Source organism: Erythrolamprus reginae, chromosome 7, assembly GCF_031021105.1.
Source record: "Erythrolamprus reginae isolate rEryReg1 chromosome 7, rEryReg1.hap1, whole genome shotgun sequence".
NCBI classification, from domain to species: Eukaryota; Metazoa; Chordata; class Lepidosauria; order Squamata; family Dipsadidae; genus Erythrolamprus; species Erythrolamprus reginae.
In genome coordinates, this window is record NC_091956.1 from 23,547,211 (window position 1) to 23,569,086 (window position 21,876).

The following is a 21,876-nucleotide window of genomic DNA, read 5'->3' on the forward strand; positions in this document are numbered from 1 at the left end:
CATTCCATAAACTTTCGGTTGACCTAATAAAAACATTCCTTCATTTTTTTTCTTTTCTGTAGTCATCATGGCTTTTACTTTTACTGTTTAGTGTAATAAGCCATTGTTTCCATCAGGGCTTAAGCAGTGTGTGTGTGTGTTATCTGTTTTTGTAGATCAGTTAAAATGTATAATTTAATAGTTGTAATTAAAACAAAATTCTTATGCAACCAATCTAGTAACTGTGAAATATGTTCATGTAATCTTCTCATTCATAGGGGTGAGAGAAAACCCAAAATTGATTTGTTTAGAACTTGTATTGCTGCTATCCCAAGACTGATTCCAGATGGAATGAGTAGAAATGACCTTATTGAACTACTTGCAAGGTAGGACTAGCCAGGCTTTTACTGGAATAAACAGTGGTCTCTGGATAGCTCATCGTATCCTCAGACATCTTTGTTTTATCTCTTTGTCAAACTTTAAGATGAAATTATTGTAATTTTTAAAAATGAGAATCTGGAATATTTCATTATCACCATTAGCTCCAAGAGTTTTCTTTATCTCCCAGATTGTCATTATAAAATAAAATACAGTAGTCTTAGAAAATCAAAATTATGAATAGTTGGATATTCCTCAGGTATTTACAAAAGACCAATTTTTAAAATTATGGAACTATTCTGAAAAATGCCTTATATACATTCTAAGATGAAACCAAAATATTCTCATTTGCTGGTTAAAATGTAAAAGGTTAGCAGAGGTTATTCCACAATCAAGGCTTATATATAAATATTGGCTACTCATTATAAAGTTAACCTAAATGTTGGATTCGGGTAGATCTTCAGTAATGAGCATACAGGAGAAATTAACTCTTTTACATTTATTAAATTAACATTTAATATGGGTTATACAGGTAATAATATATTTATATGGGTCTGCTCTATGTAGAGTTTTATAGTTTCAAATTTTACTTTGGAATTTGAATTGGATTTAAACAAATCACAGATTCATCTATTGTCTGGCAGAGATGGGGTTCAAATCTGATAGACTGCTGATTTGGGATGGCTGCAGGCAAATCAGTAGTACCTGTGCTGGTGATACACAAAGTTATAAGGATGAATAAAGCCTAACTGAAAGAATACTGAAAGAATACTAGTTCATTCCAGGGAGTAGAAGAACCTGATAAAAGAGTGATCTTGCAATTTACTTCCAGTTCCAGAAGTAATCACAATTAAACCATCTGCAGTTCTGTATCTGTACCAGGCACAGTTGCTAAATGTGCATAATGCGAGGATTGCCAAAATACCACCCCATAAATTGCCTTTCATCTTCTTCAGACTTAACTTATTTTTATAACAGGCTAATTCTTCATTGGTTTCTAAAAAATAAAAAATCGTTAACAGGCTGACTATTCACATGGATGAAGAACTGCGTGCCCTGGCTTTCAATACTTTGCAAGCATTAATGCTGGATTTTCCAGATTGGCGGGAAGATGTTTTGTCAGGATTTGTTCATTTTATTGTCCGTGAAGTCACTGATTTGCACCCTACTCTCTTGGACAATGCAGTTAAGATGTTGGTGCAGCTAATCAGTCAGTGGAAACAAGCAGTCCAAATACAAAACAAGAACCAAGAAACTCAGGTACAACTATACTGTATGAATTTATCATATTTTCTGCATTATAAGATGCTCTGGGCCATAAGACACATCTAGCTTTTGGGGATGAAAGCAATAACAAAAAAATCTGTCTGTCCCCCACCTCCATTAGTATTAATCTGGTTAGTGTCCTTGCAACAAACAGTCTGGTCATCTTCAGCACGTTATTGCAGCCTGATTTACCACGAGCAGCTGATTGGCGGTTGGATCATCCTCCTAGAATACCACCGATCAACTGTTGAAGGCTGCGGAGAATGTTACCACTTCCACACATCCTGTTTTTGGCCTCCATAGACCCCATTTTCAGCCTGTTCGAGGTGGTGGGGAATGGCAGTGGTGATTGGCAGCAGCAATTACCACTTCCTGGAACAGGTCAAAAAACAGGATGCACAAAAGCTGAAAATGGGGCATGTGGAGAACAAAAATGGGACACAGGAAGGATGAAAACAGCCAAAGGATGGAGGCGAGCATCTGGGCGGGCTTCGGCAACATTCACTCTATAAGGCGCACAGACATTTCCACCCATTTTGGGGGGAGAAAGTGCACCTTATAGTGCAAAAGATACAGTATGTGTTTTAATTGAATAATGAATTCCCACGAATGTGGGCATTATGTTAGATATGCAAACACATGAAAGATAGAGCTGTGGAATTGTTAGTCTTATTCTTGTAAGTGCCTGACCCTTATCACGTTGTAAAACAAGGTGAAAATGTTCCATGTTTTTGCATGGAGGTAAAAGTGCCCATAACGCTTCTAGGTGGCCCTATGTATTCAGAGAGCATAAATACAAATGAATAGATCCCATTGACTTGAATCATTTCTATTCCCCCCCCCCCCCTTTTAGCGTGGCGTAGCGAATGGAACTGCTCCGACCCTTTCCCTGGAAAGGACCCCTTATTCTAGTGTTTTCCACGTGGTTGAAGGCTTTGCGTTGGTTATCCTTTGTAGCACAAGATCTGCCACTAGAAGACTAGCTGTCAGTTGTCTTAAGGAAATAAGGGCTCTCTTCACCGTTTTAGACATGTCTAAGGTAAGCAAGTTGTTGATGTGTGCCTTTTTATCTTCAGGATGCCTTGACTTGCTCATGTATAAGGTGTTTTTGTTCTTAGGGTGACGATGAGTTAGCCATAGATGTAATGGACAGATTGAGTCCATCAATTCTGGAGAGCTTCATACACCTCACTGGTGCCGACCAGGTAAGATTCACTCTTTAGAAATTGTGAAGAATAACAAATGCTTAATGATTGATTGATTGTTGTTGTTGTTTTGCTTTACATATAATGCACATTATACATTATAGGCTTTTTGAGGTTTGAGAAGTAGCGGCCAATATTTATTTCAAAATGTACTGGTAGCTTAGGTGGGCTTGCTAAGGTGGAATGGTGACGTGTGCTCGCCCCCGTGGTTCTGAGTGCTATTGGAGTCCAGTGCAATTATGCTGCTGCACATGGTCAGGTAGCGTAATTGCGCACAGACACACAGGTGTGCCTGCGTGTCTGTGCGCAATTTCACTACCTGACCAGGTGCAGCAGCATAATTGCACTGGACTCCACTAGCACAGAGTCAGAGCCATGGGGGCGAGCACACGCCACAGTTCCCCCTTAGCAGCCCACCTCTGACTGATAGTCCTCGACAAATAACTTGTCATTTAGTGACTGTTCGAAGTTACAGTAGCCCTGAAAAAAGTGGCTTATGACTTTGTATCACACTTGCAACCATGGCCACATCCCCAAGATCATGTGATCAAAATTCAGGCAACTGGCATGTATTTACGCCAGTTGTCTTGGCCTGGAGTCCCATAATCACCATTTGTAACTGTCCCAGATAGCTTCTGACAAGCAAAGTCCACGGGGAAGCCAGATTTTCTTAATGAATCTTATAACAACTGCACTGGTTGACTTAACAACTGTGACAACAAAGGCCATCTTTCCTAACAACTGTCTTATTTAGCAACAGAAATTTGGGGCTCCATTGTGGTCGTAAGTTGAGAACTACCAGTATAGCAAGCCTTGTACAGGTAGTCCTCGACTTACAACCATAATTAAGCCTGACGTTTCTGTTGTTCAGTGAATTTTGCTCCACTCTACAACCTTTCTTGATTCAGTTGTTAAGTGAATCAGTGCAGCTGATAAGTTAGTAACCCGGTTCTTAAGTAGATCTTCCCCATTGATTTTGCTTGTCAGAAGGTCATTAATTGGGATCACATGACCTTGGGATTCTGCAACGGTCATAAATATGAACCAGTTGCCAAGCGCCTGAATTTTGATCCCATAATCATGGGAATGCTTCAAAGGTCGTAACTGTGAAAAATGGTCATAAGTCCATTTTTTTTCAGTGCCGTTGTAATTTTGAATGGTTACCAAATAATGAACTGCTGTAAATTGAGGAGTACCTGTACATACTGAAATAAATATTGAACACTACTACTTAAATCTCAAAACGCCAATAAGCCTAAGCTAAATGTTTTAAGTCTTAATTGCCATATTTACCCTTTTCACATGATCCACATGAATGGAGAGAAGGGTGTTCATTGAGAATTGTAAACCCAAAGGTACTTTTTCAACAGGCAAATGGACCTCGTTTTTCCTTGAAGAAGGCTAGCTCCTCGTCCAAGAAGCTTCTTCACTTCTGAACTGAGAGCTTCAGTTCTGAACTTCTTCACTTCTGAACTGAGGAAGCTTCTTGGACGAGAAGCTAGACTTCTTCAGGGAAAAACAAAGTCCAGTTGCTTTTTGAAAAAATACTTTTGGGACAATCATGACCTGGATTGACTGAGAATCTCCATAGACATTGAGAATAGTAGATGCTGCTGACAATGACTGAATGGGTGGGAGATGCAAATAGTTGCAGACATTGGTTCAAAAATGGAATTGGCTGGGCCCGGCTTCATTCCTTTTCTCTCCTGTATTTTTTTCCCTGTTTAGTTGCCTCTTTCTCTCACCTCATCAGTTTGGTTCATCACTTTCTCTTCATTTCCCTTCTAGTGCAACTATCCCTTCCCTTTCCCCATCTCAACATGCTGTTTTTTCCTTATATTTTACTGGTTTTCTTCTGGAAGGAGGGAAGAGTCTCTTTGCTTCTGTGAGTAAGAGAGCATAATCACTATATGCACATAGGAAAATAATGTTATATACATGGTGGTTTATTTTACAGGCAATTAATAATTTTAATCCATAGCTACCAAAGTGTAGCTTCAAGCACATATTTTCATATACAAGTACAACACTCACATATTTGCACGGGCGGGGGGGGAGCGGGTAGGGTACTATAGAAGTTGGTAATTGTAGGTTGAGAAGGTGGGCAAATTTTTTATCCATATGATATTTCTTTCTGTATTGTTTGAAGGGATGGTGCTGATGAAGTATTAAATTTAGGGTTGTCCTTCTGGCAGATAAAATAATCACTCTTAGTAAGGGACAGCTTACTTTGGCACATGAAATTGGAATACAGTGATCTCTCGATTAGCGCGGGGGTTACGTTCCAAGACCTCCCGCGCTAATCGATTTCCGCGTTATAGTGGTGCGAAAGTAAAAAACACCATCTACGCATGCGCACCATTTTTTTCATGGCCGCACATGCGCAGATGGTGGAGTTTGTGTGTGGGCAGCGGGGAAGACCAAGGGAAGGTTCCTTCAGCCGCCCAACAGCTGATCTGCTCCACAGCGCGGAAGCAGCGAGGAGCCGAAGATGGGGTAAAGGCAAAGGGGAAACCCCATCTTCGGCTCCTCGCTGCTGCCGCGCTGCGGAGCGGATCAGGTGTTGGGCGGCTGAAGGAACCTTCCCTTGGTCTTCCCGCCGCCCAGGCAAAGGGGAAACCCCAAGATCGCTTGCCGCTTGCCGTATCGCAGCTTGGAGCCTTGCTTCGCCTCCTTCGCTGCAATACGGCAAGCGGCAAGCGATCTTGGGGTTTCCCCTTTGCCTGGGCGGCGCTGGGGCCATGCGGAGCCGCTCATCTAGGGGGGCGTGGACCGGCAAGGTGCCCTCCGCTCTCTCTCTTTCTCTCCCTGTTACCGGTGTGGTATAAGAGAGAGAAAGAGAGAGAAAGGAGGGCGACTTGCCAGTCCACGCCCCCCTGGATGAACAGCCTCGCATGGCCCCAGCGCCGGGCTCCGCTGTTGCCTCCGCCCCCATTCGGCTCTGCAGCTGAGAGGCCTTCCCGGCAGAGCCCTCCCCAACAGCTCCCGCCGCCAGCGCAAAAAAGAAAAGAAAAAAAATCCCCAAAAGAGGCAGGCACAAAGCGGGGGCACAAGGGGAGCTGCCCGGCAGAGGTTGCTTTTTTTCTTCTCGTGGGCAAGTGGAGGGGGGGAGAGAGAAGGGAGGAAGAGAGTGTGAGAGAGGAAGAAAGAGAGAGAGAAATGATAGAAAAAAGGGGAGAAAAAGAGAAATGAGAAAATGATTGAAGCATAGTGACAGGAAAAAAAGAGAAAGAGACAGAGAAGTGACTCTTGGTGATGACGTATGACGTCATCGGGTGGGAAAAACCGTGGTATAGCAAAAAAACCGTGGAGTATTTTTTAATTAATATTTTGTGAAAAACCGTGTTGTAGCGTTTCGCACTAATCGAGACCGTGCTAATCGAGGGATCACTGTATTTGCTTTTCTTCAATGCTATCTCTAGTCCTCACTTAAAAATGAATATTTAGGTGTCTTTTGTCTATATACAAGGGTCGCCCAGAAAATAATGCACCACATTTTTTTCTTCGACAATTATTTATTGAACACAATGAAACTTACACACAAGAAAGAATGAAGTTTCTTCTACAATCCCTATTTTTCCATGTAATCCCCATCCCGTTCTCTGGCCTTTCTCCAGCGAGACACAAGGGCCTGTAAGCCCTGTCGATACCACTCCTTGTTCTGGTCATGAAGCCATTTCTATACTGTGCGAATCATCTTTAATGGCCTCACCCTCTGTGCCCAGCGACTAACCGTATTTCTGTCGACTGTTGATTCTCCATAAACTGTACACAAACATTTGTGAATGTTCCCAACAGTTTCTTTCTCCACAGTGAGAAATTCAATTACGACACACTGCTTGTAATGTACATCACTTACAGATGCTATTTCGAAACACTGCTGCAGCTACGCCATCTGAAGAAACACAACATTTACACACACACTCCTGACAATTCAAATAATGTATATCTAAAGTTTCACATTTGTACCATTACTGTAGGCTGAGAAAAAAAATGTGGTGCATTGCTTTCTGGGCGACCCTTGTAGAAGCTGTTGCTGCTCATTTTCAAGGAAGAATGCCCAAGCAGCATACATGCACACCTGCTGCTCTCGTAAATGCAGCATGTGAACATGCGCTTGCCCACTGCTCACACAAGTGAGGATGCACATGAGCACTCACTGGCCATCTCATTTACAATCCCCTCCAGTCCTGCTGCTACCGACTCTACAGTGGGTTGAACCTTTATGCCATATTAGACTGAGAGATCACCCAAGCTCTAGAATGAGATGCCTCAAGTATGCTGTTATCATCTAAACCAGGGGTGTCAGGGTTGGATCCAGCCCACAGCCTGCTTAGATCTGGTCCGTGATGCTTCTCCAGCAAAAATGTTTTCACTGGCAGAAGATTGTAAGGAGGCTGTCGCAGATTAAAACAGAGCTCGGGAGCCCATTTTCGCTGGCACAGTATTCAGGCCTATAGGCATCCCCAATTCAAGTGATATTGAGCTGGCCACACACGTCCCGGCCCCCCAAGGTCAAACACAACTCTGACGGGGCCCTCAATGAAATCGAGTTTGACACCCCTGATCTAAACTGACATCTGAAGATACTTTGAAAATTGCAATTTAAGTTTCAATCCCAGTTTAAATTAAAGCTTGTGAATGACACAAGGGGAATGAGCAAATTAAATCAAATCTTAACAAAGAATTACAGTAGAAAGCCAGGCTCTGCAATTGGGATTTAACTAGTTTTGAAAGACCGGGTACACAATTTAGGAGTGTTCCCTGATATTTTTGTTGGCATAGATAGCAACTGACATTTTAATAAAATTGTATTTAGTAAGTCTTTACCTATCTTTCTGAACTAGCCTGTTTCTAACAATAGCTATGTATGCCTTCATTTTATTTGTTAAATTTATATGCAACCCATCTTTCCATGATTTGGGAAGCCTACAAACGATACAATGATAAACATAGAAAATTACAATTAATACATACACACACACACACACACACACACACACAATCATACACCTAGATGCCATTTCAGCCTGGAGCTAATTCTGAAGGGCTAATTCATTCATGTACTGAAATACCTGCATTGATAATGTTCTATGGTGCCTGTACATTAAGAACAATTGTTTCAAAACAGCTAGAGATTACTGTCTTTCCCCCCACTTCTAAGAGAATAATCTTATTTTGTACATTGGGTTGTGTCCTCACCATCAGAGATGTAATGATACCAATATCTTGTGAAAAATTAAGTTTTCTCGCCTTTTCTTTTCTTTGAAAGTCCCTGAGTTCCTATGTCACTTCTGTTAATGTTATTTTGATTACTAATTACAATTAGTAAATTCTAACAAGAAGGAGCATTTGTATTGGAGAGGTTAGCAGTATAACAAAAGTTTGTACATTGCTCTGTAAGCTGGGATATAACTGAATTTACCTAAAAGGAATATTTTTATCTTTTTCCAAATACAGTATAATACTTTGCTTTTGTTTTTCCAAATAAGCTATTTGCATTTTGCAATGGGAATAGCCTTATTTTATTATGTATTCCTGTAGCTTCGGATACCATTTTTAAAGCATTTTCGGTGAGCTAAATGAATCTATTTTTGTTTCCATACACAGACTATGTTATTGTACTGTCCCAGTTCAATAGATTTGCAAACATTAATTGACTGGAGCTCTTCTCCTATCAGCCACCAATTTGACGTCATCAGTCCATCACATATATGGATATTTGCACATGTGTCTCAGGGCCAGGACCCCTGGATTATTAGCCTTTCCAGTTTGATGAAACAGGAGAACCTTCCAAAGCACTGTCCCACTGCAGTGAGCTATGCTTGGATGTTTGCTTATATCAGGCTCCAGCTGTTGTCTCCGCAGGTTGACATAAAGTAAGTCATCCTTTAATACAATGAAGTACTTCCACGTATATGGAGAAAACAGGCTGGAAAAAATAGCTCATAGTTTGATTCAGTGAAAATGTAGAATTGGCTTTGTTTAAAGAAAAGAAAAGTGGAATCTTAAAGCAGAATTATTTTTTCAGGGCTATTAATTGATATTTTCATATTGTTTTTATATACATAGCTGAATTTAAATTACAGTGGTACCTCAAGATACGAACCCCTCGTCTTACGAACAATTCGTGATACGAACCCGGGGTTCAGAAAAAATTTGCCTCTTCTTACGAACTTTTTTCAAGTTACGAACGCCAAACCCGAACTTCCGGGTTCGGCATTGGGAGGCTCCTGGGAAGCCCCCGGGCTGTTTTAAAAGGTGACCGCCGGGCTGGGGGGCTTCCCAGCAACCTCCCGAATCCCGAACTTTTGCCGAACTTCCAGGTTCGGGGTTCAGGGGGGTGCTGGGAAGCCCCCCAGCCCGGCGGTCACCTTTTAAAACAGCCGGGCGGCTTCTCAGGAGCCTCCCAACGCCGAACGCGGAAGTTCGGGTTTGGCGTTTGGCTTCCGGAGGCTCCTGGGAAGCCCCCCGGCTGTTTTAAAAGGTCACAGCCAGGCTGGGGCGCTTGCCAGCAGCCCCGACTCCCTGCCGCTCGCCCATGGCCGGCAGAAGATCGCTCTTGCCCGGCTTCCGCGCGAGGCATCAGGTCAGCATTCTGTGGGGCGGGCGGCGGGGAAGCCGGCGGCTGTGGCAGCTGCTGCAGGAGGCTTTCCCCCTCCTCGTCCGCCGCCCGCCCGCCCAGAATGCTGACCTGATGCCTCGCGGGGAAGCCGGGCAAGAGCGATCTTCTGCCGGCCATGGGCGAGCTACAATAAGCTTCCACGCCCTCGCCCGTGCCTGGCGGGAGGTGAAGAGTGCTTTGCCCAGTGCAAAGTTGACAGCAAGCAGCTCCGCAGTCCCCAAAGGAGGCTTAACCCCGCCCCTCTGTCCCACCCCTCGCCCGTATCCGGCATAACTTCCTCCTGCCTATCCCCGCTCTTCTGCCGGCCACGGGCGAGGGGTGGGACAGAGGGGTGGGGTTAAGCCTCCTTTCGGGACTGCGGAGCTGCTTGCTGTCAACTTTGCACTGGGCAAAGCACTCTTCAGCTCCCGCCAGGCACGGGCGAAAGGCGAGGAAGCCTATTGTAGCAGCTGCCACAGCGGAGACATTTGGGGTTTTGGCTGGGGGGGGGGAGGGGAAGGCAGGAGGTCCGGCCCTTCATTTGCCCTCCCAGCAAAAGACAAAGCCGCACAGCTCCGCATCGCCGAAGGAGGCTTAACCCCACCCCTCTGTCCCACCCCTCGGCCGTGGCCGGCAGAAGAGCGGGGATAGGCAGGAGGAAGTTATGCCGGATACGGCCGAGGGGTGGGACAGAGTGGTGGGGTTAAGCCTCCTTCGGCGATGCGGAGCTGCGCGGCTTTGCCTTTTGCTGGGAGGGCAAATGAAGGGCCGGACCTCCTGCCTTCCCCTCCCTCCCCAGCCAAAACCCCAAATGTCTCCGCTGTGGCAGCTGCTACAATAGGCTTCCTCGCCTTTCGCCTGTTTCAGCTTTCCATCCATCCACGTCACTTCGCCGCTAAATCGTATGGCAGCAAACAATCTTTGGGGTTTTCGCTGGGGGGAGAAGTAGGACCTTCCTAACTTCCTCCCCCCCCCCCAGCGAAAACCCCAAAGATTGTTTGCTGCCACACGATTTAGCGGCGAAGTGACGTGAAGGGATGGAAAGCTGAAACCGGGCTGTTTCAGCTTTCCATCCATCCACGTCACTTTGCTGCTAAATCGTATGGCAGCAAACAATCTTTGGGGTTTTCGCTGGGGGGAGAAGTAGGACCTTCCTAACTTCCTCCCCCCCCCCCAGCGAAAACCCCAAAGATTGTTTGCTGCCACACGATTTAGCGGCGAAGTGACGTGAAGGGATGGAAAGCTGAAACCGGGCTGTTTCAGCTTTCCATCCATCCACGTCACTTTGCTGCTAAATCGTATGGCAGCAAACAATCTTTGGGGTTTTCGCTGGGGGGAGAAGTAGGACCTTCCTAACTTCCTCCCCCCCCCAGCGAAAACCCCAAAGATTGTTTGCTGCCACACGATTTAGCGGCGAAGTGACGTGAAGGGATGGAAAGCTGAAACCGGGCTGTTTCAGCTTTCCATCCATCCACGTCACTTTGCTGCTAAATCGTATGGCAGCAAACAATCTTTGGGGTTTTCGCTGGGGGGAGAAGTAGGACCTTCCTAACTTCCTCCCCCCCCCAGCGAAAACCCCAAAGATTGTTTGCTGCCACACGATTTAGCGGCGAAGTGACGTGAAGGGATGGAAAGCTGAAACCGGGCTGTTTCAGCTTTCCATCCATCCACGTCACTTTGCTGCTAAATCGTATGGCAGCAAACAATCTTTGGGGTTTTCGCTGGGGGGAGAAGTAGGACCTTCCTAACTTCCTCCCCCCCCCAGCGAAAACCCCAAAGATTGTTTGCTGCCACACGATTTAGCGGCGAAGTGACGTGAAGGGATGGAAAGCTGAAACCGGGCTGTTTCAGCTTTCCATCCATCCACGTCACTTTGCTGCTAAATCGTATGGCAGCAAACAATCTTTGGGGTTTTCGCTGGGGGGAGAGGTAGGACCTTCCTAACTTCCTCCCCCCCCAGCGAAAACCCCAAAGATTGTGCCTTTCTTTGTTGCGCTTCCACCAGCATGGCCTGGCTGGCAGCGGAAGATGTAACCGAGCTCACGGGGCTGGGCTCGGCTCCCCCTCTTACCAGCCCAGCAGGCAGCCGCCATGGAAGGCTCCGTTCCCTGTCGGCCACGGAGACCGGCCCCGTGGGCTCGTTTACATCTTCCGCTGCCAGCCAGGCAGCGCAACGAAGAGAGGCATTCGCTTTCCTCCCGCCGGCCCCTCAATCGGGCCGGTAGGGAACAGAATGGAACCAGCCCAGAAGCAATAGACGCAGGATCGGGCCGGCAGCAGGCGCAGGGCGAGGCAGCAGGTCTGCATCCTGGGCAGGCGGGCGGGCGGCGGGCGAGGAGGCGCGGCCGAGCGGCGACAGCGGCGGTTCTCCTCACTTCGGAGAGCTTCCTGGGCATGAAAACGCACGAATCCAACAAGAACGAAAGCCAGGAAGCTCTCCCTGGCGGAGACCGCCGGCCCCTCAATCGGGCCGCCGTGACGGGGACCACTGGCCTGCCTAGCGGGCTGGGAGGGAGGTGGAATACGGGAGGAGGAGGAAGAGGAGGAGGAGGGAGGAAGGAGAGAGAGAGAGAGGGAAGCCGCCCGGCTGTTTTTAAAGGTGACAGCCGGGCGGCAGCGTTTTTTTGCGGTTGTTTTTTTTTTGTTGCACGGATTAATTGACTTTACATTGTTTCCTATGGGAAACAATGTTTCGTCTTACGAACCTTTCGTGTTACGAACCTTTCCCTGGAACCAATTAAGTTCGTATCTTGAGGTTCCACTGTACTAACTTTATAACTGAATAGAAAACAGGTAATCCTCATTTAGCAACCAAAATTGGGACTGACAGCTGCAAAGCAGTTGCTAAGTGAAACAGCTTTCCTTTGCTTTACAGACCTGCGAAAATCATAAATATGACGATCGGCTGTATAGCTTCCATCACTAGTATAAATGTAAATGGGCACTAAACAACTTCCTGTATTAGAATTGTCACAGGAATCAGAGAACTGTAATAAGGAACCCTTGTTCTCTTGCAGTGGAAACATATTTTAGGAATACATAGGACATATACGTCCAATAAATAAATAGATAAATAAATAAATTCTTTTAAAACCTCCTCCTAGGCCAGAGTAATTATTATAATTATAATATATAATAAAGCTTGGTTGTGATATTTTGCTTAAACATTAAGTCTCATTTAACCTTAAAGATTCAATGCATTACAACATTTTCTCCCTCAAATCTTTCATTCTTTTTTCCCCCCCTTAATAGCAGCCCTGTGAATGCCAAGAAAGTAAATACTGCCGTCAGCAGTGATTCCTACATTGGGCTATGGAGAAACTACCTGATTCTTTGCTGTAGTGCCACAATGTCTACGCCATCTTCTGCATCCACAGGTTCTGTCAGATGCTCCCCTCCTGAGACGCTGGCGTCTACTCCAGATAGTGGCTATGGCATTGATTCAAAAGTATGTTCATCCCAGTCCATTAAGCGGTTTATATTTCTGTTCTTCTTAAGCAATTTGGATTTCTTTCCCCCTTGTTGAGATATTACAAGAGTATGCAGTTACTCTGTTTCATTTTATTGTTCAATTATTGGAAGTAAAATTTTAAAAACCCAATGTCAATTCCCACAGCTTTTTAAAATCAAAAGATGTATTTGTTAGCATAGGGAAAGCTTAGAGTAGGGAGAGAGGTACAACAATGTTTTAAAGCCCTGTAAATTCAAACAATTTAAACAATCATTCTTGGGTCCACAGGTGCCTGTAGATAAAGTGGTATTTGTTTCATAGATGAAACTGTAAAGTCAATTACTAGTTAGCCACAGATTTATTTTTAATATAACCCGAAGAACTATACCTACTCATAAAATAACAAGGAGAAGAATATAGGGGAAATAGTATTTTTAAAAAATGTATATTGTAACAGGTGTGTCTGACACTTCACAAAAAGCAATTAGACAGGCATTCCCCAGAATCTACAGTCCATAATTTAGATGGGGAGAAACGAGTGACATGTAGAATAAGGAGAATGACAGGAAAGGAAATAATAGGAAGTAAAATATCTGCAAGTTGCATAAAGACTACTCCGAGCTCCTGGTTCGACCTGGTTCTACACTGTTTCCCCCAAAATAAGACATCCCTGATAATAAATCCAGTCAGGTTTTTGAGTGCATGGCAATAAGGCCAAGTGCTTGCTCCAGGGTACAAAAAATATAAGACAGGGTCTTATTTTTTGGGAAACACTGTAAGAACTGGTAGTGCTGCCAGTAGGAGTGTCTACCCACCTGCCCAGGACGTTTGGGGCTTAGAACCCAAACATTAGAAATACCAGATATGTTTGTAACATTCAAATAACTTGTGAAACGTTATATACCACAGAATCTTTCTATGTGCGTGGCTGCTTTATAATTCTTGCCCCCTGTCTTTAATTTCTTGAGCATGATTAATGTTCAGTCAAATACCAATCTGACCGTGATACTAAGTGAACTTGAATTGCCTTTTTTAAATTTCCAGATAATTGGTGTACCATCCCCTTCATCCTTGTTTAAGCACATTGTTCCAATGATGCGCTCCGAGAGCATGGAAATTACAGAATCCCTTGTGCTGGGTCTTGGCAGAACAAGTCCAGGGGCTTTTAGGTAAATGTTTTCATTTATCTATTTTTGCTGATATATTTTTGCTGATGGCTTGGAAGAAAAGAAAATCCAATCCCATCCTTTCTTTCATAAAACTAATCTTGTTTTGCCTAGTGCTGAATATTTTGCAAATAAATACAAATAATAAAGTGAGCGGAAAACCCCTATAAGTAGACAGAACTTTCTGGTGGCTGAATCATATTGCTTAGCAACACAACCTATCCCCTTTTGATCCCATCATATTTCTTGTTCAAGAATTATACAATGTGGGTGTTTCTTCCCACATTGATAAGAAATATTGTCAATTATAAAAACAGCCAGTATATTTTAAGTATCCACTTTTATTAAAGAGATACGTTTTCAATCCTTTTCATCAGAAAAATGAAGAAAACGGATTTTTCTTTCTTTCTGGAATTCCTGTACAGTAATCTTAACCTTCCTTCTAGTGAATATTACTAGTTGTAGCACTTGGAAAAGAGGGAAATCAAACATTTTGTCCTTTAGTGGGCAAGCTCTGCTTGTGGCCCCAAATCTAAAGTAGGAAGCATCTAGTTTCCTTTATAAAGGAAGTCTGTCCAATTACTGCCCCCCTAATAGGTTGTTGCAGGCTTTGTGTGATATATCAAGGACTGCACATCAAACTGGATGGAGCAAGGATATATCATGAGGGGTATTTGGGGATATGAGATTTAAGGATCTGGAAAACTAAAGGCAAGCAATGTGCCTTGCAAAATTCCACCAATTTACCAGTGGATGACCTCACCCCTTCTGATGGCTACAAACAAAATGCTGGGGGCCTAATTTTTTAAGTTATTATTCAAATATTTTTTTGCTATATATTTCTTACGAAAAACATGTACTTTGGGGGGAAATTGAATATATTGTTTGCTGACAGGAATTATAACGCCTGTTATATACTATTAGTAAATTACACAACTATACTTAAAATTTTCTATGGTTATTGTGTGTGTGTGAGAGAGAAAGAGAGAGCGAATGAATGAATGAATGAATGAATGCATGAATGCATGAATGAGATTGATATTTAAATATTTATGCATATAATATTTAGAAATGCAACTGTTGAATTTAAAGTATTACCAAACTGACCTGTAATTATTACACAGGGAATTAATAGAAGAGTTGCATCCTATAATTAAAGAAGCACTTGAAAGAAGACCCGAGGTAATTTTTTAAAACTATGTCGAGTATCCAGTAATTTCTGCATTTCTTATTTAAATTTAGCTCGACTGTGTTGTTTGTCTGTGTCATATATGTGGGCATATGCATAATTTTGTATTTATTTTGTCCTGTTTATATAGTATATATTGAAGGTGGTGATCCTTGGAGAGCTGTATGCAAAAAAAAAAATCACTTTAATGTATGCAGATTAGTGTACATTCAAAGTGACAATAAAGTTACTCTTCCAAATATTAAATATAAGCCTTAAAATTTGTGACACATCAGATTTTACACAGTGGCCTTTGAAGTAGCAGCATATTTGAAAAGGGAAAGAGGACACTTAGCAGGCATCAGGAGCTGGGTGACTTTCTCTGGGGATTGCAAATTCAGCAGGATTGTGCCCAATTAATACAGGTATTCCTCGACTTTGAGCAGTTCATTTGTTGACCATTCAAAGCTACAGTGACACTGAAAGGGGTGACTTGTGACTGTTTTTCATATTTGTGACCTTTGATGTATTTTCATTGATCATGTGATCAAAACTCAGGTGCTTCAAGCAAAGTCAATGGGGGAAGCCAGATTAATTTAGCTGCCAAGTTTTATCAACTGCAGTGATTCGCTTCACAACTTTGTCAAGGAAGGTCGTAAACTGGGACAAAACTCACTTAACAAATGTCTCATTTAATAACAAAAATTTGGCTCTCAATTGCGGTCATACGTCAAGGACTACCTGAACTTTGATACTTTTTTATTCTCTATTTTATATTGTGATATATATTATTAGTATTTTAATTATTATTAATTTAATTCATTTTTAATATTACTAGGGGGTCTCGTAATTAATGGATGATTGGGGTAGATATGGGACGAATGATTGGTATGAGTGCAATGGTTGGGGCGGGTGGGATTATGGTATGAATGAGATAAATGGAAACAGTATGAATGATAGATTTGGCCCACCTGACACCGGAGAGGCAGGAGGGGAAGGGGCACTAATCTCTGGAGTGACAGAGGGTCAGAATATTCTGGTGTTGCTGGGGAGAGGCAGATATGGCGGGGGCCACAGAGTTAGCCGTTCCAGGGGAACGAGGGACCGTTGCTTAATAACGATCCCTTGTTCTGGCTCTGTGAGCTCAATCTTGGGTACTGGTGATGAGTGTAATTCTGGCCCTGGGCTCAGGTTGCTGCTGCTTAATGCCAGGTCGGTGGTAAATAAAGCTCTCCTCATCCGGGATTTAATCCTGGATGAGGAGGCCGACCTTTGTTGTGAGCCGCTCCGAGTCTGCGGAGAGGGGTGGCATACAAATCTAAATAAATAAATAAATAAATAAATAAATACATACTGCAGGGAATAGCCAGCCTGGGTTTTGAAGCTGAAAAAACCTCCAGGAAGATGGTCCTAGCAAATCAATGTTGGTATTAATTCCAAGGAAATAGCATAAAGATGTCCATGAAGCAGGAAAGCATCTTATGCCAGAGTCAGTAACAGTATACAGGGCTGGCTTGCCCATGTAAAAAATAAAGGCATTGATTTTATTGACGTAGGCTTAGCTGTGATTTGGTAGGATTTAGTTTATTACAGAAGGCTGGTGGATCTGCCCCATGCTGATCCTTAACCATGCTCAGAATTACAAGATGGAAAGTTGCATATTTTGTGATTGGAAAGTTTCCATTGGAGCTTTTTCTTTTTTACTTTTTATGAGCCACACATAATGCATCTTGATCTGTGAGAACTAATGTTGCAGTATAAATATTTGTATTTCAGGGAAGAAGAGCGATCCTTGGTGCTTTCCAGATGTAATTGTTTTCTTGCAGACATTTCATTACCAAAACTAGGTAACATCATCGGTACTTAGTTTGGATAATGAAATGTATGCAAGAAGACAACCAAGCTCAGAGAGCACAAAAGACCCTTAATATTGTTCTGGCAGGAAATAACACATTTATGGTTTAGCTTTTGAAATTCCAATTTTTTGCAAAAATGCCAAATTTGTGCAATAATTATCAGTGTTCCAAAATAAAGCATCATATTGTTAAATGTCCAAACTCGCATGTTACTGTGCTGATGTCATATATCAGTCTAGCTTTATCATGCTGTTCCCTTTAACTTCTAAAACAGAATATGAAACGACGTAGGCGGCGAGACATATTACGTGTGCAACTTGTACGGATATTTGAACTGTTGGCAGATGCTGGTGTCATTAGTCACAGGTAAGCAATCAATTTTCATTTAGCCACACATCAGCAAAAACATAGGTACAGTGATCCCCTGGGTTTCGCGATCCCGATCATTGCGAAAGGCTATATAGCGATTTTTCAACCCGGAAGTAAAAACACCATCTGCGCATGCGCGCCCTTTTTTCTATGGCCACACATGCGTAGATGGCGCCGGGCAGATAAGCTGCTGGGCGGCTTCCCTGGGTCTTCCCCCTCTTGCTGGCGGGAGGGCGAGCGGCGGGCATCAGCGAGGAGTTTGCGTGGGCGGCAGGGAAACCCCAGCGCCGCTTCCCAGCTGAGTCCTGAAGCCAAACGCGGAAGTTCGCTTCAGGACTCAGCTGGGAAGCGGCGCGAGCGAACGGCGTGGGCGGGCGAAGGACGGGCGTGCGGGCAGGCAGGCGGCGGACAAGCAGCGGGCGGACAAGCGGCGGGCGCGGCAGCAGCGAGGAGTTTGCGTGGGCGGCGGGGAAACCCTAGCGCCGCTTCCCAGCTGAGTCCTGAAGCCAAACGTGGAAGTTCGCTTCAGGACTCAGCTGGGAAGCGGCGCGAGCGAACGGCGTGGGCGGGCGAAGGGCGGGCGCGCGGGCAGGCAGGCGGCGGACAAACGGCGGGCGGACAAGCGGCGGGCGCGGCAGCAGCGAGGAGTTTGCGTGGGCGGCGGGGAAACCCCAATCTTCGGCTCCTCGCTGCTGCGGCGGAAGTAAAAACACCATCTGCGCATGCGCAGATGCTGTTTTTACTTCCGCACCGCTACTTCGCGAAAAACCGATCATTACGAGGGGTCCTGGAACGGAACCCTCGCGATAATCGGGGGACCACTGTATATTATTTAAGAATGGTCTGCAGAAAACTATCTTAAATACTGTGCCGATGTGCTGAACAGGATGATAGGACATCAAAATTTATTTGATTTATAACCCACCTTTCTTTCAGGTACTTAAGGCAGTGTGCATAATACTTCCTCTTCCTGTTTTCTCCCTACAAATCTCCCCAATTATGTAGGTTGGACTAAGGCACACTGATTGGCCCAGTGTCACCCAACAAACTAAGGGTGATTTCCCTGACGTTAGTCCATTTAACCACAATGGTTTTCATTCACTTGCACATTCTCTATAGTAGAATTATATCAGTGTTATAGAAGACAAATTATGGAGTAGTTCTTCTGATTCCGTGTATCTCAACCTCAGCTCAGGATTGGGAAAAACAGATTAATTCATCTAGCATTGCTACAGTGGCTTATTTCAGAAACATTACAGAAACACATACCTTGAGAGTTTATACTAATGTGTATCATCAAAATTCCTCCTTAGCTATTGCTGCTGTTTTTTCCTACAACAGTTGCCCACCTCCCATAGTTATTTATGTTTCAGGAATTGCTAGTGGGTGAGAGTTGAGATATTAATCAGGTGTATCAGGGCATATGAGGTGCTCAGAGAGGGGTAGCACCTCTGGTGTAGGGGCACGTTGTGTCCTTTTACAGCAGCTCAATTAGGGCAGCTTTTAGATCAGCTTGTTCACCTGTCACTCAGCTCTCACCTGTGACTCCTAATAGCTGTAAGCATGACAGTGGTCACACTCTGGGTAATAGCTTTGACAGACTGGCCAAACCAGGCTGAGAGTAGCCGATAGCTCATTGACCTTCAGCGAGATAGGGACTTGTCTATCCCTAGCATGTGAAGACAGATTCCAGAGGATTGAGCGAATGAAACCTACTAGAATAGGTCAATGGTCATGAAGGCGGTCTCTGCAAGCGGTGTGGTACGCTAAGAGCATGGCAAGACATGAAAGACGCCCTGATCAACCACTAGGGGAAGAGAAACTCTGACTGCAAACCTCCACTGCCTTGTGGCTATATCCATCATTGGAAAAGGCTTCAGAAGTAAACCTTGAGGCAAATCCGGAGCCAGAGTCCGGGAAGCAGTTTGTGACTGTGTACAGCCATGTTCGGATAATTCCTGCGACGTAGCTGGAACCAATCGTATTGGTCTTTGCCATTCCATTGGTTTATTTTAGAGACGTGGAGAGGGGGGATCTTTTGCTTGGGTAACAGTCTTATCCTCCATACTAACCTACCCACGCTTTGTGCTCTGGGGAGTCCAAAGCATGATACCATGGTCTTTCGAGACCGAAGGATACCAGTGCAATCCAGTGCAACATTTTTGTTCTCAAATCTACCTATAGTTTGCGATAATTGATGATATTTTATTTACACGTCTGTATTCAAATGTTTGTGCTTTTCTTTCTAGTGCAAGTGGCGGCCTTGATAATGAAACACATTCCCTAAACAATACTTTATTGGAGTATGTGGATCTTACCAGACAACTGCTGGAAGCAGAAAATGAAAAGGACTCTGACACATTGAAAGATATCCGTTGCCATTTTAGTGCCTTAGTGGCAAATATTATTCAGAATGTTCCAGGTATTCACAATATTTCTCTCCCCCCGTCCCCAATTCTTTGGTTTATATTTCAAGCTGAAAACATCTGATGTGGAAATGTGTTACTTCTTGTAACTTGAATCCTGCTAATGAATTATGGGTCGTGATTAAATCAGTCATCCCGTTCTTCCCTAGGAAGTGGGCAACAGCAGACCAATTCTGAAAAAATTCTTACCGTAGGGTAAGAAATGCATTCTGCATTCTTACTGCAGGGACTTGTCCACATCTACGCATGCACACATACAAATCCAGTTTAACTTTTTTATAGATTGAGCAGCTAATGATTCGTTTGTCGTTTCAAGTCTTCTGTCATTTGTGTCAACAAATATGTGCATCGGCGAGATATTACACAAACAGGGTCTACGTCATAGACAGATCCCATACTTCGTGGAGAGATCTCCACCCAAACCAGTTTAAAAAAAAAAAAGAGGATGGGGTCTTCTTTCCAGTTGGGCAATAGGCTAGTAGATTTTGCATACTTGACCTGTTGACTTGGATGCTCCGATTTGAGGTCCTGCATAAGAGGCGCACTGTCACCTGTGAAGATCCAAAAATTTGATCTGATTAGAGGTCAAGGTAAAGAGGAGAGATGACTTTTATTGCACTTGCATGGACTTTTCTGAAGAAAATCTCAATATTTGGCTACTTCGGTTTATTTAAAAACAATAAGCAATTGACTCTGATATTTTCATTTCATTTCATTTGTTACAAAATGTTTCCTCTGTTATTTTCCACTATTGCACAGTGCATCAGAGAAGGAGCGTCTTTCCACAGCAGAGCCTCCGTCACAGTCTGTTTATGTTGTTTAGCCACTGGGCTGGACCTTTCAGCATCATGTTTACTCCTTTGGACAGATACAGTGATAGAAACATGCAGATAAATAGGCATCAGTACTGTGCTTTAAAGGTAATAAGCTCTCACATGCTTATCCTTTATTGTAGGATTTTGTTATATCATTACCTCTGATTACACAAGTTGTCTGGAATGATCATAGTTCTTTTGTAGTGGTTGCCAAATAATTGGACAGTAATTGCACAAAATAGAATCCTTTACTGGCTCTAAATAATTATGATCCTTGATAAATAATATAAATGCATGCAGCAAAAGAATTTTCATTTTTCCTAGTTCTTGGGGGATGAAATAATGAATACTTACAAATATATTTTTGTATAAATATGATACACTGTAAATATAATTATATAACTATTTCATGATATCATTTAAGATAGATAGATAGATAGATAGATAGATGATAGATAGATAGATAGATAGATAGATAGATAGATAGATAGGGAGGGAGGGAGGGAGAAGGAATACTTTTAAAATTTAATAGAAACACAGTCCAGTTTGTGTGATATTGTCACCCATTTGTTTTTCAGGCAATGTCTGCAGTACTTTGTTGCGGTCCAGTTGCAGATAATGTAGGACTTTCATCAGATGGCTATCTATACAAATGGCTAGATAATATTTTGGATTCTCAGGATAAGAAGGTATTGTGTACAATATTGATAACTTAAAATTTCTGTTTGAAAGTCAGATAATCAGGAGTTAATGGTAGAGAAACTGAGAAAAAGGTAGCTCTCTATACACTAAAAATAATTCAAATCAGAACATCTAATCCTAACAAAATGAGAGATCTGTCTTTTGGGTTTGGGTTTCTTTTTAATGTAATTACTTAGTTCAGGAAGGACATAAATTATTTAACCTATTTTAAGGGTAGATCAGCATTTTTTATCTACAGCATGCATTTCTCCTCTGCCAGGAGCTGGGAAGTAAATATTGGCGATTTGATGTGTTCATAGAGGACAAGACCCACATTTTGATATTTGTTTATTAATTAAATTTGTTTGTCAACCATCTCATCAGAAGACAATCTGGGCTGCTTACAAGGTTAAAAGCAAATAATAATATTGCTGTATTATATTCCTTCAAACAACCCTCTTTTCTCAATTTGGAAGATTGAGAGAATTTTAAATTATAATCCATTTTGTTTC

The 21,876-nt window shown here is 43.2% G+C and overlaps 1 protein-coding gene across 8 annotated transcripts in view; it reads left to right on the forward strand.

Moving 5' to 3' along the window:
• FRYL (FRY like transcription coactivator) overlaps nt 1-21,876 on the forward strand; it is a 204,614-nt gene that overhangs the window by 108,692 nt on the left and 74,046 nt on the right. For all 8 annotated transcript variants that reach the window (XM_070757172.1, XM_070757171.1, XM_070757166.1 and 5 more), the window contains 12 exons: nt 258-365; nt 1,380-1,617; nt 2,477-2,662; nt 2,742-2,828; nt 8,439-8,707; nt 12,685-12,880; nt 13,928-14,052; nt 15,174-15,231; nt 17,348-17,439; nt 19,692-19,864; nt 20,628-20,788; nt 21,262-21,372. In XM_070757172.1, the coding sequence (XP_070613273.1) occupies nt 258-365; nt 1,380-1,617; nt 2,477-2,662; nt 2,742-2,828; nt 8,439-8,707; nt 12,685-12,880; nt 13,928-14,052; nt 15,174-15,231; nt 17,348-17,439; nt 19,692-19,864; nt 20,628-20,788; nt 21,262-21,372 (1,804 nt within the window). The remainder of the gene's footprint in view (nt 1-257; nt 366-1,379; nt 1,618-2,476; nt 2,663-2,741; nt 2,829-8,438; nt 8,708-12,684; nt 12,881-13,927; nt 14,053-15,173; nt 15,232-17,347; nt 17,440-19,691; nt 19,865-20,627; nt 20,789-21,261; nt 21,373-21,876) is intronic.